Source organism: Anolis sagrei, chromosome 9 (assembly GCF_037176765.1).
Source record: "Anolis sagrei isolate rAnoSag1 chromosome 9, rAnoSag1.mat, whole genome shotgun sequence".
Classification (NCBI taxonomy): Eukaryota; Metazoa; Chordata; class Lepidosauria; order Squamata; family Dactyloidae; genus Anolis; species Anolis sagrei.
Window position 1 is genome coordinate 6,319,224 of NC_090029.1, and position 15,697 is coordinate 6,334,920.

Genomic DNA, 15,697 nt, shown 5'->3' on the forward strand with positions numbered 1-15,697 from the left:
CACACCAAATTTGGCAACAAAACGTCTCACAACACAAGGAGTGACCACCACTCAAAAAAATGATTTTGTCATTTGGGAGTTGTAGTTGCTGGGATTTATAGTTCACTTATAATCAAAGAGCATTCTGAACTCCACCAACAATGGAATTGAACCAAACTTGGCACACGGGACTCCTCTGACCAACAGAAAACACTAGAAGGGTTTGGTAGGCATTGACATTGGGTTTGAGAGTTGTAGTTCACCTACATCCAGAGACCAGTGTGGACTCAAGCCATGATGGATATGGACCAAACTTGTCACAAATACACAATATGCCCAAATGTGAATAATGGTTTGAGCAAAATAGGATTTATAGTTCACCTACAATCAAAGAGCATTCCGAACCCCACCAACAACAGAATTGGGGCAAACTTCCCACACAAAACTCACATGACCAACAGAAAATATTGTGTTTTCTGGTGGTCTTTGGTGACCCTTTTAACACCCCCTCGCAACCCCCCCCCCCAGGGGCCCCAAACTCCAGGTTGAGAAATGCTGCCTTAAGGACATCCAGTCCAACTCCCTTCACCAGGGCAAGAAAACATAATCAAAGCCTCCCTGACAAAGGGCCATTCAGCCATTCACACATACGGATATATGTATATTACAGATGCAGTGTCAAAGATTTGAAAGGGATCCCTAAAGAAGGACAATTCTATGTTGCATGTTCCAGAGTAGGCGAACCAGACACTCTCCACATCAACACTGGCAAAGAAACAGCAAGAAATACTGTTTACCCACAAGCAGAAAGACATTACATATATTAGAAACCAACACTTTGTCATTACTTTATTTTCCAGATCACCAGACTGGGGCACAGCAACGCATGGCAGGAGACCTCTAGTAAAGTATATACAAAAAGAAGAAGGAGTATCAGAATTTCTATTTATTGGGGAAGGAGTATTCTTTGGGAAAGGCAGCAGCACCTTCTCTAGCGCCCAGGATCTGTGCCAAGCAGCAACGGCACTGCATCAGTGCAGTAGCAGGAGGCACCCAGCTCAGGTGGCAGTACGTACCCAAAGATGACATCAGACCGAAACTACACAGTTTCACCGGAGAGGGGCCACTTTGCACAGGCTTTCCAGCAATATCTAACAGAAGCAGGGGCAAAACAATCCGTACAGCGATCGCTCCAAGGCAGGACTGTAATTCCAGGAAAAAGAATCCTCTCCCGTTGATGTTTCTTCAGAAAAGCTACTTCCTATGAAGCACCTATGAAGGTTTCATGCCTAAGGAGGAACTTGTTGAACATGAGAGTGCCCGCCCCAGGCGAAAACACACACACAGAACACAGCGGAGGAAGGTCGAAGTACGCACCCCGCTGCATGCACCTGTCCCCTATATCCGACGCCTACGGAGCAGGTGGAGCCTCTCCTTGGCTCAGAGCACCACCCAAAATACGAAGCCAACAGCAGCTGATTCAGAGGGAGTTGCTGGGAAAGCCAGTTCGTCAGGAATTCCCAAACCGGTTCTTTCAGTTTCAGGAATTCTGAACGTCAAATTCCTGAGAAAGGGCATGTCCCTTGGGAGTACCAAAAGTACTCCCCTCTTTCCAAACACACTCACACACATTCCGCGTGCCTGGAAACTATTTCCATTCACACACTGGGTGAAACACCAAAACAACAACGCGCACATTACCTGGGAGTTCATTCTCAATGCAAACATGCTCTGTCGCAACTTTCAAGAGACAGAACTGCAATCTCCAGATACTGAAACTCCTCCAACGGCGGGAGGACAGAGTGTCTGTTTCAAAAGCACCAGAGAAATCCAATTTCAAAGCTGGGCGGTTGGTAAATTACAGGGCAGACTCCTTGCCACGGCTACCACCCCGTTTAATTTTTCAATTGTACAACACGCTGGAAAGCCAAAACTGCAAAAGCCTGCATAGGGAAGCAAGCCACACTGAAAAGCAAGGCAACTTACTTCCGAGTAAACAGGATCACTGCACAGCCGGCTGTCAATTTCCAGAGAGTAAACCTGCCAGGGCTGACTTCTTGAACAAACAGGCCTAGGGTTCAGCCAGGAGGGGAGCACTCGAAGCATATTTATTTTCAGGAAATACACCCTACTGAATCTAGCTATAGCGAACCAGCTTGAAATCACATTGCCTGAATTCAGCATACTTTTTTGTATATTATACATTACATGTAATATTACTAATAATATTACAGTATAGTGGTATAGTACAACATAGTAATATATAAAACGAATATGGTGCTATACAAATAATATAATATATTGTATGTACATATAATATTGATCATAATAGTGTAATACAATAATAATACAATAATTATATTATAGATATATATAATATACAACATAATAATACAATATATTACAATATAATAATACAATAATTATATATTATATATTACATGTAATATTACTAATAATATTGCAATATAGTGCTATAGCACAATACAGTAATCTATAATACTAATACTGAGCTATGCTAATAAATATATTGTATGTACATATAGTATTGATCATAATATTGTAATACAATAATACAATATAATAATACAATAATTACATATTATATATTACATGTAATATTACTAATAATATTACAATATAGTAGTATACCACAATACAGTAATACATAATACTATACTGAGCTATGCTGATAAATATATTGTATGTACATATAATATTTATCATAATACTGTAATACAATAATAATACAATATAATAATACAATAATTATATATTATATATTACATGTAATATTACTAATAATATTGCAATATAGTGGTATAGCACAATACAGTAATCTATAATACTAATATTGAGCTATGCTAATAAATATATTGTATGTACATATAGTATTGATCATAATATTGTAACACAATAATAATACAATATAATAATACATTACATATTATATATTACATGTAATATTACTAATAATATTACAATATAGTAGTATACCACAATACAGTAATATATAATCCTAATATTGAGCTATGCTAATAAATATGTTGTATGTACATATAATATTGATCATTATGTGTTTTTAACTTTTCTGTTTACTGTTTGAAACTGTTGTTATATTTGTTTATATTTGTACTATCTTGTGGCATCGAATTGTTGCCGGTGTAAGCAGCCCTGAGTCCCCCCTCGGGGATGAGAAGGGCGGGTTAGAAATGTGGGAAATAATAAATAAATAATATTGTAATACAATATAATATAAATAATACAATATAATAATATACGAATTGTATCTTATACAGTACACATAATATTACTAATAATATTACAATATATTGCTATAGTACATTATAGCAATATATAATTCTAATATTGTGCTATGCTAGTAACATTATACATTGTATGTACATATAACTTGTAAGCCACTCCAAGTTCCCTTTGAGGTGAGAAGGGAGGCATATAAATATTGTAAATAACTAATAAACAAATTCACTATTAATAGTAGGAGACACTGGTGGTGCAATGGGTGCAAGAAGGACTGCTGACTAACAGGTTGGCAGTTCAAATCCGGGGAGCAGAGTGAGCTCCCATTTGTCAGCTGTAGCTTCCCATGTGGGGACATGAGAGAAGCCTCCCACAAAGATGCTAAAACATCAAAACATCCGGGCGTCCCCTGGGCAATGTCCTTGCAGACAGTCAATCCTCTCAAAACAGAAAGCAACTTGCAGTTTCTCAAATCTCAAAAAAAAAAAAAAAACCCACACCCTTAACAGTGTGCCAAAACAAACCCTGGAACACCTTCCACAAAGCAAAGAAACCACCTCCCCTCCCAATAGCTAAAATCAACCCGTATTCTCTGTTGTGCCCATCTTCCACATCATTGCAAAAGTATACAAACACACACACCTGTTGGATGACAGACCAGTTGGTGCCAATGATATTTCAGACCTGTACTGAATAATTCATTTAGCTCCAACCAACAAAGGCCATCCCTGCAAACCACCCTGTGAGCTTGTTATGTATCATTCAGAATACATTCTGTGGGTATTAGACAAACTTTGACGGCACCCATAAGAACCACAGGCCTCTTTGAAAAATAAAAACTTTTACGTTGACATGCATGTATATTATATTCAAAGATGCATATGATGAGCACAGAGATAGGTATCAGTTGAGCATCCCTTATCCCTGGCATGGGCAAAGGAAGGGGCCTGAGGCCAGGAATAGTGGGAGTTGGAGTCCAAAACCCCTGGAGGGAGGGTCCGAGTTTGCTCATGCTTGCTCTAATGCCTGCTCTGAGGCCAGGAATTGTGGGAGTTGAAGTCCACAACACCTGGAAGGACAGTTGAAGTGCCTGCTGTAGATGAAGCTTCTTTGTACTCTGCACAAGCAACAGAACCTAACCTTGGTTCTGGGCCCAGCACTCAGCTTAAGGGGGAAAAGAAAGAGGCCTGAGGCCAGGAATTGTGGGAGTTGGAGTCCAAAACACCTGGAGGGAGGGTCCAACTTTGCCCACGCCTTCTCTGAGCCCAGGAATTGTGGGAGATGGAGTTCAAAACACCTGGAGGGAGGGTCCAAGTTTGCCCATGGTGGCTGTAGTGCCCAATGCCTGCTCTGAGCCCAAGAACTGTGGGAGTTGGAGTCCAAAACATCTGGAGGGAGAGCCCAAGTTTGCCCATGGTGGCTGTAGTGCCCAATGCCTGCTCTGAGCCCAGGAATTGTGGGAGTTAGGAGTCCAAAACACCTGGAGGGAGGGAGGGTCCAACGTTGCCCACACCTGCTCTGAGGACAGGAATTGTGGGAGTTAGAGTCCAAAACACCTGGAGGGAAGGCCCAAGTTTGCCCAAGCCTGCTGTAAGGCCAGGAATTGTGGGAGTTGGAGTCCAAAAAACATGGAGGAATGGCTCAAGTTTGCCCATGCCTGCTCCAACGCTCAATGCCTCCTCTGGGGCCAGGAATTGTGGTAGTTGGAGTCCAAAACGCCAGGAGGGAGAGTCCAAGCTTGCCCATGCCTGCTCTAATGCCTGGTAAGCCCAGGAATTGTGGGAGTTGAAGCCCAAAACACCTGGAGGGAAGGCCCAAGTTTGCCCAAGCCTGCTGTAAGGCCAGGAATTGTGGGAGTTAGAGTCCAAAACACCTGGAGGAAGAGCCCAAGTTTGCCCATGATGGCTGTAGTGCCCAATGCCTGCTCTGAGGCCAGGAATTGTGGTAGTCCAAAACACTTGGGAGGAAAGGCTCAAGTTTGCCCATGCCTGCTCTAACGCTCAATGCCTCCTCTGAGGCCAGGAATTATGGGAATTGAAGTCCAAAACACCTGGAGGGAGAGTCCAAGTTTGCCCATGCCTGCTCTGAGGCCAGGAATGGTGGGAGTTGGAGTCCAAAGCACCCCAAAGGCGGAAGTTTCCCCCTGCCTGGTCTAAGAGAAGAACCCCTTGGTGGTCCCGAGCATGGCCGAGAGAGCCCTGGAGGGAGAGAGAGAGAGCTCCCCGGCGAGGAGGGAGATGCCCAGATGGAACAGGGAATCATCCGGGGGAAGGCCGCCTCCTCCTCCTCCTCCTCCTCCCCCGAGGCCTGGCTGGGGCCTCCCCTTCGGCCTCTCTCTCTCTCTCTCTCAATCTCTGAATCCCCTTTTTGGCTTACCTTCGCTGAGGCGGCTCGGGCAGACATTTTGTTTCCTTCCTCCAAGAGGAGGAAAAAAGAGAGAGAGAGGGAAAGAAGGGGGATGAGGAGAGGAAGGGAAGGAGGGAGGGAGGGAAGGAGGAGGAGGAGGCGCCTCTCCCTCTCTCTCTCTCTCTCCCTCTCTGTGTTTCTTTCTCTCTCCCTCGGTCAGTCAGTCCGCCGCCCTCCCTCAGAAGAGGAGGAGGAGCTGGGCCGGCCCGGCTTGGCCCTCTGGCTCCGGCTGGGGCTCCTCGGGCGCCGCCTCCTCGCCTCCCTCCTCCCCTTCCTCCTCCTCCTCCTCCTCCCATCCTCCACCGGGAAGAGAAGAGAAGCCAGGAAGGAAGGAAGCAAGGACCCTCTTCCCGCTCAGCTCTGCCTTGGTCCTCTCTCTTGCACTCTTTCCCTACCCCATTGCAAGGATTGTAACAGTAAATTAAAAAAAACAAAACTCAAAACATAGAGGAACTCCAGACAAGAAACAATCCGGGACAGCTCATCACCTCTCAACAAAAGAATCTCCCAGGCAGGAACAAGCCACCCCTGAAACATGTCAGGCCATCAAATGCTAATCAAAAGTGGCCAGCTGGAATAGAAAATACAGAATGGGGGACAATGTTGTTGTTCATTCGTTCAGTCGTCTCCGACTCTTCGTGACCTCATGGACCAGCCCACGCCAGAGCTCCCTGTCGGCCGTTACCACCCCCAGCTCCCTCAAGGTCAGTCCAGTCACTTCAAGGATGCCATCCATCCATCTTGCCCTTGGTCGGCCCCTCTTCCTTTTGCCTTCCACTTTCCCCAGCATCATTGTCTTCTCTAGGCTTTCCTGTCTCCTCATGATGTGGCCAAAGTACTTCAACTTTGTCTCTACTATCTTTCCTTCCAGTGAGCAGTCGGGCTTTATTTCCTGGAGGATGGACTGGTTGGATCTTCTTGCGGTCCAAGGCACTCTCAGCACTTTCAGCACTTTCCTCCAGCACCACAGCTCAAAAGCATCGATCTTCCTTCGCTCAGCCTTCCCTAAGGTCCAGCTCTCACATCCGTAGGTGACTACAGGGAAGACCATGGCTTTGACTAGGCGGGGACAATGAGGCCTGGCTTATTTATTATTTATTTATTTGTATTGTCCAAGGCTTTCATGGCCGGAATCACTGGGTTGTTGTAGGTTTTTTTGAGCTGTATGGCTATGGTCTAGAGGCATTCTCTCCTGATGTTTTGCCTGCACTTTGGCAAGCATCCTCAGAGGTAGTGAGGCCTGTTGGAACTAGGAAAAAGGGTTGATATATCTGTGGAATGATCAGGGTGGGACAAAGGACTCTTCTCTGTTAGAGCTAGGTGTGAATGTTCCAACTGATCATAGAATCAAAGAGTTGGAAGAGACCTCATGGGCCATCCAGTCCAACCCCATTCTGCCAAGAAGCAGGAACATTGCATTCAAATCACCCCTGACAAATGGCCATCCAGCCTCTGCTTAAAAGCTTCCAAAGAAGGAGCCTCCACCACACTCCGGGGCAGAGAGTTCCACTGCTGAACGGCTCTCACAGGAAGTTCTTCCTCGTGTTCAGATGGAATCTCCTTTCTTGTTTGAAGCCATTGTTCCATTGCGTCCTAGTCTCCAAGGAAGCAGAAAACAAGCTTGCTCCCTCCTCCTCCTTGTGGCTTCCTCTCACACAGCTATCATATCTCCTCTCAGCCTTCTCTTCTTCAGGCTAAACATGCCCAGCTCCCTAAGCCGCTCCTCATAGGGCTTGTTCTCCAGACCCTTGATCATTTGAGTCGCCCTCCTCTGGACACATTCCAGAACAAAAGAATTTCCCAGGCAGGAACAAGCCACCCCTAAAAACTGTCAGGCCATCAAATGCTAATCAAAAGTGGCCAACTGGAATAGAAGAGCAATACGTGTGAAAAAGACCTTGGAGTACTCGTGGAGATATGATAGCCATGTATAAATATGTGAGAGGAAGCCACAGGGAGGAGGAGGGAGCAAGCTTGTTTTCTGCTTCCCTGAAGACTAGGACGCAATGGAAAAATGGCTTCAAACTACAAGAGAGGAGATTCCATCTGAACACAAGGAAGAACTTCTTGACTGTGATAGCTGTTCAGCAGTGGAACTCTCTGCCTCGGAGTATGGTGGAGGCTCCTTCTTTGGAAGCTTTTTAACAGAGGCTGGATGGATGGCCATCTGTCAGGGGTGATTTGAATGCAATATTCCTGCTTCTTGGCAGAATGGGGTGGACTGGATGGCCCATGAGGTCTCTTCCAACTCTTTGATTCTATGATTCTATGAATCATACATTGGGTTGTTGTAGGTTTTTTCAGGCTATATGGCCATGTTCTAAAGGCATTCTCTCCTGACGTTTCACCTGCACTATGGCCAAGCATCCTCAGAGGTAGTGAGGTCTGTTGGAACCAGGAAAAGGTGGGACAAAGGACTCTTGTCTGCTGGAGCTACGTGTGAATGTTCAACTGACTACCTTGATTAGCATATAATGGCTTGATAGTGCCTGGAGCAAACTTTTGTTGAGAGGTGATTAGATGTCCTTGTTTGTTTCCTCTCTGTTGTAATTTTAGAGTTTTTTTTTTAAATACCGGTAGCCAGATTTTGTTCATTTTCATGGTTTCCTCCTTTCTGCTGAAATTGTCCACCTGCTTCTTGTGGATTTCAATGGCTTCTCTGTGTAGTCTGACATGGTGGCTGTGAGAGTGGTCCAGCATTTCTGTGTTCTCAAATAAAATGCTGTGTCCAGGTTAGTTCATCAACCCTTTTTCCTAGTTCCAACAGACCTCACTACCTCTGAGGATGCTTGCCATAGATGCAGGCGTAACGTCTCTAGAACATGGCCATATACCCTAACTCTAACCCTATTCCTACTCAAACCCTGAGGGTGCCTGCCATAGATGGGGGCAAAACGTCAGGAGAGATGCTTCTGGAACATAGCAAGGCAGCCCGGAAAACTGACAGCAACCCAGTGATTAATTTGCCTTCTTATTGCAATATTGTTGAGTGCTGCTGTTGATTCATATCAGAGCGCCTGGGGTTCTACATGTGTATCATCACCATTACTATTAACAACCTTGTTAATTCTATTTCGGGAATGAAAGCCGAAACACCCCAAAACCGCCCAAGGTGTACCAAGGTGTGACTCAATCAAGAGACAGAAGTAAATTGTTACCATTATTATTATTATTATTATTATTATTATTAGAGTTGGCCAGGGTTTGGGTGGAATCTCTTCCCCTGAGGTTTGGCCCATTGCGCCCCAGTCAATCAATCAAAATAGTTTATTGTATGGCCCTCAAGGCCATGACAAAAAGCACCACATGCACACAATACGCCCCAGTTTCCTCTCTGGAGCAGCAGAAAGGAAGCTGGCTCCTTCCACCTTTCAGCATCCTTTCCGATAGTTCAGGTCGCAGGTTTGAATCCGGGGAGAGGCGGATGAGCTCCCTCTATCAGCTCCAGCTCCTCATGCGGGGACATGAGAGAAGCCTCCCACAAGGATGATAAAAACATCAAATCATCCAGGCGTCCCCTGGGCAACGTCCTTGCAGACAGCCAATTCTCTCACACCAGAAGCGACTTGCAGTTTCTCAAGACGTTCCTGACATGACAAAAAAAAAAGCAGGGTTGGGGGAGGCCACAAAGGCCATCTAGTCCAACCCCATTCTGTCATAGTGGAAGTATTGTTTCTACATTAGTGTTTATTTATTTAATTATTATTTCATTATTTATTATTTAATTATATTTATTATCATTTGTTATTATTTGTTATTTAACTTTTTTTATTTATTACTATTTATTATTTAATCATTTGTTATTATTTAATTATTATTACTTATTATCACAAGTTTTTTCTGCTCCTTTAACATCACTGTTGTTTTTATTGTTTCTTTATTATTTGTTTATTATTATAAGAATATTATTTATTATTAAGTATTATGATTTATTATTGTTTAATTATTGTTTATTATTATTTATTTGTTATTATTTAATTATTTTTGTTTAATTCTATATTATATTATTATTATTATCTTTTAACATCACTGTTGTTTTTATTGTTTCTTTATTCATTATTTATCATTATATTGTCGAAGGCTTTCATGGCCGGAATCTCTGAGTTGTTGTAGGTTTTTTCGGGCTGTATGCCCATGGTCTAGAGGCATTCTCTCCTGACGTTTCGCCTGCATCTATGGCAAGCATCCTCAGAGGTAGTGAGAATGCCTCTAGACCATGGCCATACAGCCTGAAAAAACTTACAACCACCCTATTTATCATTACTTAATTGATTATTGTTTAATCGTTGTTTATTATTATTATTTAATTATTGTTTATTATTATTTAATTATTTGTTTTTATTATTTAATTATTTGTTGTTGTTTAATTATTTATTATAGTATGATGACTATTATCTCACAAGTTTTTTATGCTCTTTTAACAGCACTGTTGTTTTGTTTCTTTATTAATTGTTTATCATTGTTTAATTATAAACAAGCATTTGGTTAATCAGTGCAATGAATGTGACGTTATAGGAACGGAAAATGGACGACGAATTTGGATTACGACTCCAGTGATGAGATGCTTTGTGTTGTTATTGTTGTGTTACTTTTGTATTGTGCTTTTATGGTTTTCAATTGTATATTGCTATTGATTATCTTGTTGTAAACCGCGTTGAGTCGCCAGTTAGGCTGAGAAACGGCGGTATACAAGTAAAGTAAAGTAAGTAAATAAATAAATAAATATGATTTGATTTATTATTATTTAATTATGATTTACAATCGTTCAGTTATTGTTTATTATTATTTAATTGTGATGATTATTATCACAAGTTTCTTATGTTCTTTTAACATCACTGTTGTTTTGATTGTTTCTTTATTAACTATCATGATTTAAGTGTAATTTGATTTATTATTATTTAATTATGATTTAGCATTGTTTAATTATTGTTTATTATTATTTAGTTATTTGTTATCAATTATTGAGACAACCTTCAGCAGTGGAACTCTCTGCCCCGGAGTGTGGTGGAGGCTCCTTCTTTGGAAGCTTTGAAGCAGAGGCTGGATGGCCATCTGTCGGGGGTGATTTGAATGCAATATTCCTGCTTCTTGGCAGAATGGGGTTGGACTGGATGACCCATGAGGTCTCTTCCAACTCTAGGATTCTATGATCTGAGAACGTCCTGACTGTGAGAGCCGTTCAGCAGTGGAACTCTCTGCCCCGGAGTGTGGTGGAGGCTCCTTCTTTGGAGGCCTTGACACAGAGGCTGGATGACCATCTGTCAGGGGTGCTTTGAATGTGATTTTTCTTCTTCTTGGCAGAATGGGGTTGGACTGGATGGCCCATGAGGTCTCTTCCAACTCTACGATTCTATAATTGTTTTTATTATTTAATTATTTGTTATTAATTAATTATTTATTAGTAGTAGAAGTATCACAAGTTTTTTTTTATGCTGTTTTAACATCACTGTTGTTTTTATTTCTTTCTTTCTGAATTTATCTCTCGCCCGCCGGGATATATTGTGTGGCTTCTCATGCCATGTTTTGCTCCCCCCTTTTTTCCGGCGCGCGATGGTTTCGTCTGGCGGGGGCCTGGCGGTGACGGGCCGCCCAGCTTCCGGGATGAGGCCAGCCTATCAGCGGCCGGGGGGGGGGGGAACCTGGGAGGAGGGGCGGAGCGCGCGCCGCGTTGGGTCCTGCTGCTAGGCAGAGGACCAATGAAAGGATGGAGAGAGAGAGAGGGATGGATGGATGAACGGAAGACTGGATGGAGACAGATGCCTAGGCAGACGGAGGATGGGGTCAGTGCAGGGAGGAGGGGCCACCTCTAACGGGAAACAGAGGCCGCAACCCTTTGGGAACTTATTTGATTGACAACTGCTGCAGCAGGGGAGTTGATTTTGTCATTTGGGAGTTGTAGTCGCTGGGATTTATAGTTCACCTACAATCAAAAAGCATTCTGAACTCCACCAACAACGGAATTGAACCAAACTTGGCCAACAGGAAATACTGGAAGAGTTTGGTGGGCATTAACCTTGAGTTTGGGAATTGTAGTTCACCTACATCCAAACTTGGATCTGGACCAAACTTAGCACAAATACTCATATATGCCCAAATATGAACACTGGTGGCGTTTGGGGAAAATAGACCTTGACATTTGGAAGTTGTAGTTTATTTATTTATTTATTTACTTCACTTATATACCGCAATTCTCAGCCCACGGGCGACTCATTGCGGTGTACAACATAGAAACAGGTGCAAAATACAAAACATAGTGTAAAATAATCCACAATTCATCAATTATCAAAAAACAACACATCAAACATCAACATTCCTAGTTGCTGAGATTTATAGTTCACCTACAATCAAAGAGCATTTTGAACCCCACCAACGATAGAATTTGAACAGACTTCCCACACAGAACCCCGATGATCAAAAGACTCAAACAGTGATGGATCTGGACCAAACTTGGCACAAATACTCAAAATACTAGAAGGATTTGGTGGGCATTGACCTTGAGTTTGGGAGTTGTAGTTCACCTACAAACAGAGAGCACTGTGGACTCAAACAATGCTGGATTTGGACCAAACTTGGCACAAATACTCAATATGCCCAAATGTGAACACTGGTGGAGTTTGGGGAAAATAGACCCTGACATTTGGGAGTGGTAGTTGCTGAGATTTATAGTTCACCTACAATCAAAGAGCATGCTGAACCCCACCAACGATAGAATTGGGACAGACTTCCCACACAGAACCCCCATGACCAAAAGACTCAAACAGTGATAGATCTGGTCCAAACTTGACACAAACACTCAAAATATTGGAAAGCTTTGGTGGGCACTGATCTTGAGTTTGGAATCAAAGAGCAAAGGAAGCGAGAAAAGAAACAGGTAGAGAAGGAAGAAAGAAGAAGGGAAAGAAAAAGAGGAAAGGAAGGAGATAAAGAAAGAAGGAGAGAACGTTGGCCACAGCTAGTCAGAGACATGTTTTCTGATGGTCTTTAGCGACCCCTCTGAAACCCCCTCATGACTCCCCCAGGGGTCCCGACCCCCAGGTTGAGAAACACTGAGTTATTGGTTTGTTTTGCAGCACTTAAGGCTTCTATTTTTCTATGAAAGGCAGCTGATGACCAGATATAAAAGACCACAACACATTAGAGTCATCATGGGCCAAGTTTTGCCTTCCAGGTGTTTTGGACTTCAACTCCCACAATTCCCGACATCCTTTGTCACTGAGGGGAAAGGGAAGGGGCCTGAGGCATTTGGGAATTGTGGGAGTTGAAGTCCAAAACACCCGGAAGGCCCAGGTTTGCTCATGCCTGCATTAGAATGATAAAACACAAAATAACCACAAAACCAAGCAATACACAATTATTACCAGACAGTTTGTTCCACTATAAAGCAATGTAAGTCTTACTGGAATCAAGCACCCTTCCCTGGCCAACGAAAATCAGTAAGTTTTATAAATAATATATCTGTATAGGGCCCAGTGGCACAATAGTCATTAAGTACAATGTTTGCCTGGGCGTCAGGACCAGTAAATTCAGTAGGATTAACTTCTGAGTAAATGTTCATAGGCTGTCAGCCAAACCCTATACAGAGTATCAGCCCAGCCCTGTGTAAATCCCAGCTAATTCACATGAAGGTTGTTTGCCTCTGAAGAAATGAATGAATGTAGGTTGAGTATTCCTGATGCCCCAAATCCTCCAGAATTGTCACTTGGGTGACCGAGATAGTGACATCTTCGGCTTTCTGATGGTTCAAAGGTACAAATATTTCATACACAAAATTATGGTGCTGTATATGAAACACCAATGAATTTTGTATCTCATCGCCAAGATAACATCATTTTGCACAGTGTTGTATATACAAATATTCCAAATAAAGAACAACACTCAGAAAATGGGGGAATTCCAGACAGGAAACACTCAGGGCCAGTTAACATCGCCCAACAAAGGATTCCAACAGGCAGGAAGCAGCCAGGCTTTGAAGCTGCAAGGCTATTCAATGCTAATCAAGGCCAATTGCAACATTCACACTCACCTCTAACAAGAGTTATTTCTCCTGGACATTACACACACACACACATACATACCCCACTTGCCTAGTTTCCATTAGACCTCAAAACATATGGTGGTGCATATGAAACACCAATGAATTTTGTATCCCATTGCCAGGATAACAATATTTTGCACAGTGTTGTATATACAAATATTTCAAATAAAGAACAACACTCAGAAAACGGGGGAATTTCAGACAGGAAACAATCAGGGCCAGTTAACATCGCCCAACAAAGGATTCCCCCCAGGCAGGAAGCAGCCAGGCTTTGAAGCTGCAGGGCTATTCAATGCTAATCAAGGCCAATTGCAACATTCACACTTGCCTCTAACCAACAAGAGTTCTTTCTCCTGGACATTCCACGCACACACACATATATATACATATACATACACACAAAAACAAACACATACATACATACCCCACTTGCCTAGTTTCCAACACACCTCAAAACATATGGTGGTGCATATGAAACATCAATGAATTTTGTATCCCAGGCAGGAAGCAGCCAGGCTTTGAAGCTGCAAGGCTATTCAATGCTAATCAAGGCCAATTGCAACATTCACACTAGCCTCTAACCAAGAAGAGTTCTTTCTCCTGGACATTCCACACACACACATGCACACACACACACACATACATACATACCCCACTTGCCTAGTTTCCAACAGATCTCAAAAACTCTGAGGATGCCTACCATAGATGTAGGCGAAATGTCAGGAGAGAATGCTTCTGGAACATGGCCAGACAGCCCAGAAAACTCACAGCAACCCATGAAAGCCAGTGACAACACAACCCCAAATATGTTTGGCCCCAAGCATTTCATGTTATTTTCCCCCCTAACATGGGAAGCTTGGGGTCTGCCAAAGCAGCAACGTTCCCTTAAGTCCAAATAAGCTGCTCATGTCTTTCCCAGCCAGAACCGGGAATGCAAGGCCGGCAAAATTTGATCACTTCCCGAGGCCTGGAGTGGGATATGGCTGCACTGCTGCATTCTGAGAGAGCCACGAGCAATGCTCAGGCCCCACTGCAAACCCAGAGTAGATATAAAGATATGGGACCTCCTGGTCTCTGGGATCTCGGGACAAGGCCAAAGATGGCAAGAGTTGGAACTTTTCTGTCCTGGATGCAAGCCAGACAAGCCTTTTTTCTCTGGATTCCTGGAATTGTCAAATTTCAGGAATGCAGGAAAAACACTGCACCCCATCTCCTATATTCATCACCATGTACCAATTGCACAAATTAATTGAGGTGGGGGGGGGGGGGCTCAATGCAGCCATTTAAATCCCATTATTTAAGTCCCAGGAATTGAAGGTCAACTTCTATTTTAGAAGGGAACTGTACACTCCAGCTGGGAAGTGTTGATGCACATAACCCCATCTTTTATAGAACTCCAACATGCTGATGATAACATAGTCTCTGTGCATTCAGAAGAAGACCTACAAGCCACTCTAAGCACCTTTGTGGAAGTATACGAGAAGCTCGGCCTCTCACTGAACAAAGAGAAAACTACAGTGCTCTTCCAGCAGGCACAAGTCAGTCCCTTTGCAATGCCAGAAATGCAGCATAATGGTGTAACGTTAGAAAATGTTGACCATTTCCGCTCCCCTGGCAGCCACCTCTCCAAAAGAAGCAGATAATGTTTGAGGACCGGGACATCTGTAGGGAGACCAAGGTGTTGGCTTATAAAGCCAATGTCCTCCCAACCCTGTTATATGCATGCGAAACGTGGATTGTCTATAGATGTCACACTCAACTCCTCAAACAATTCCATCAGCGTTGCCTCTGAAAAATCCTGCAAATCTCTTGGGAAGACAGCTGGACAAATGTCATTGTGCTGGAAGAAGCAAAGACCACAAGTACTGAAGTGATGCTTCTATGCCATCAACTCCAGTGGACTGGCCACATTGTCCAAATGCCTGATTGCCGTCTCCCGAAGCAGTTACTTTACTTCCAACCCAAGAACGAAAAACGGAATGTTGGTGGGCAGGAAAAGAGACTTAAAGATGGGCT

General features: G+C 43.2%; 1 protein-coding gene across 14 annotated transcripts in view; it reads right to left on the reverse strand.

Moving 5' to 3' along the window:
• Positions 1 to 15,697, reverse strand: part of TJP1 (tight junction protein 1) — a 404,161-nt gene that overhangs the window by 181,992 nt on the left and 206,472 nt on the right. Inside the window, exon 1 of one of the 14 annotated variants that reach the window (XM_067471247.1) lies at positions 5,617 to 5,775. The exons of 12 other annotated variants lie outside the window; for them this stretch is intronic. In XM_067471247.1, coding sequence (XP_067327348.1) covers positions 5,617 to 5,643 — 27 coding nt within the window. In that variant the 5' untranslated portion in view covers positions 5,644 to 5,775. Of the gene's footprint in view, positions 1 to 1,055; positions 1,321 to 5,616; positions 5,776 to 15,697 lie in introns of those variants that run through there. One more of the 14 variants, XM_060755767.2, reaches the window with a different exon arrangement.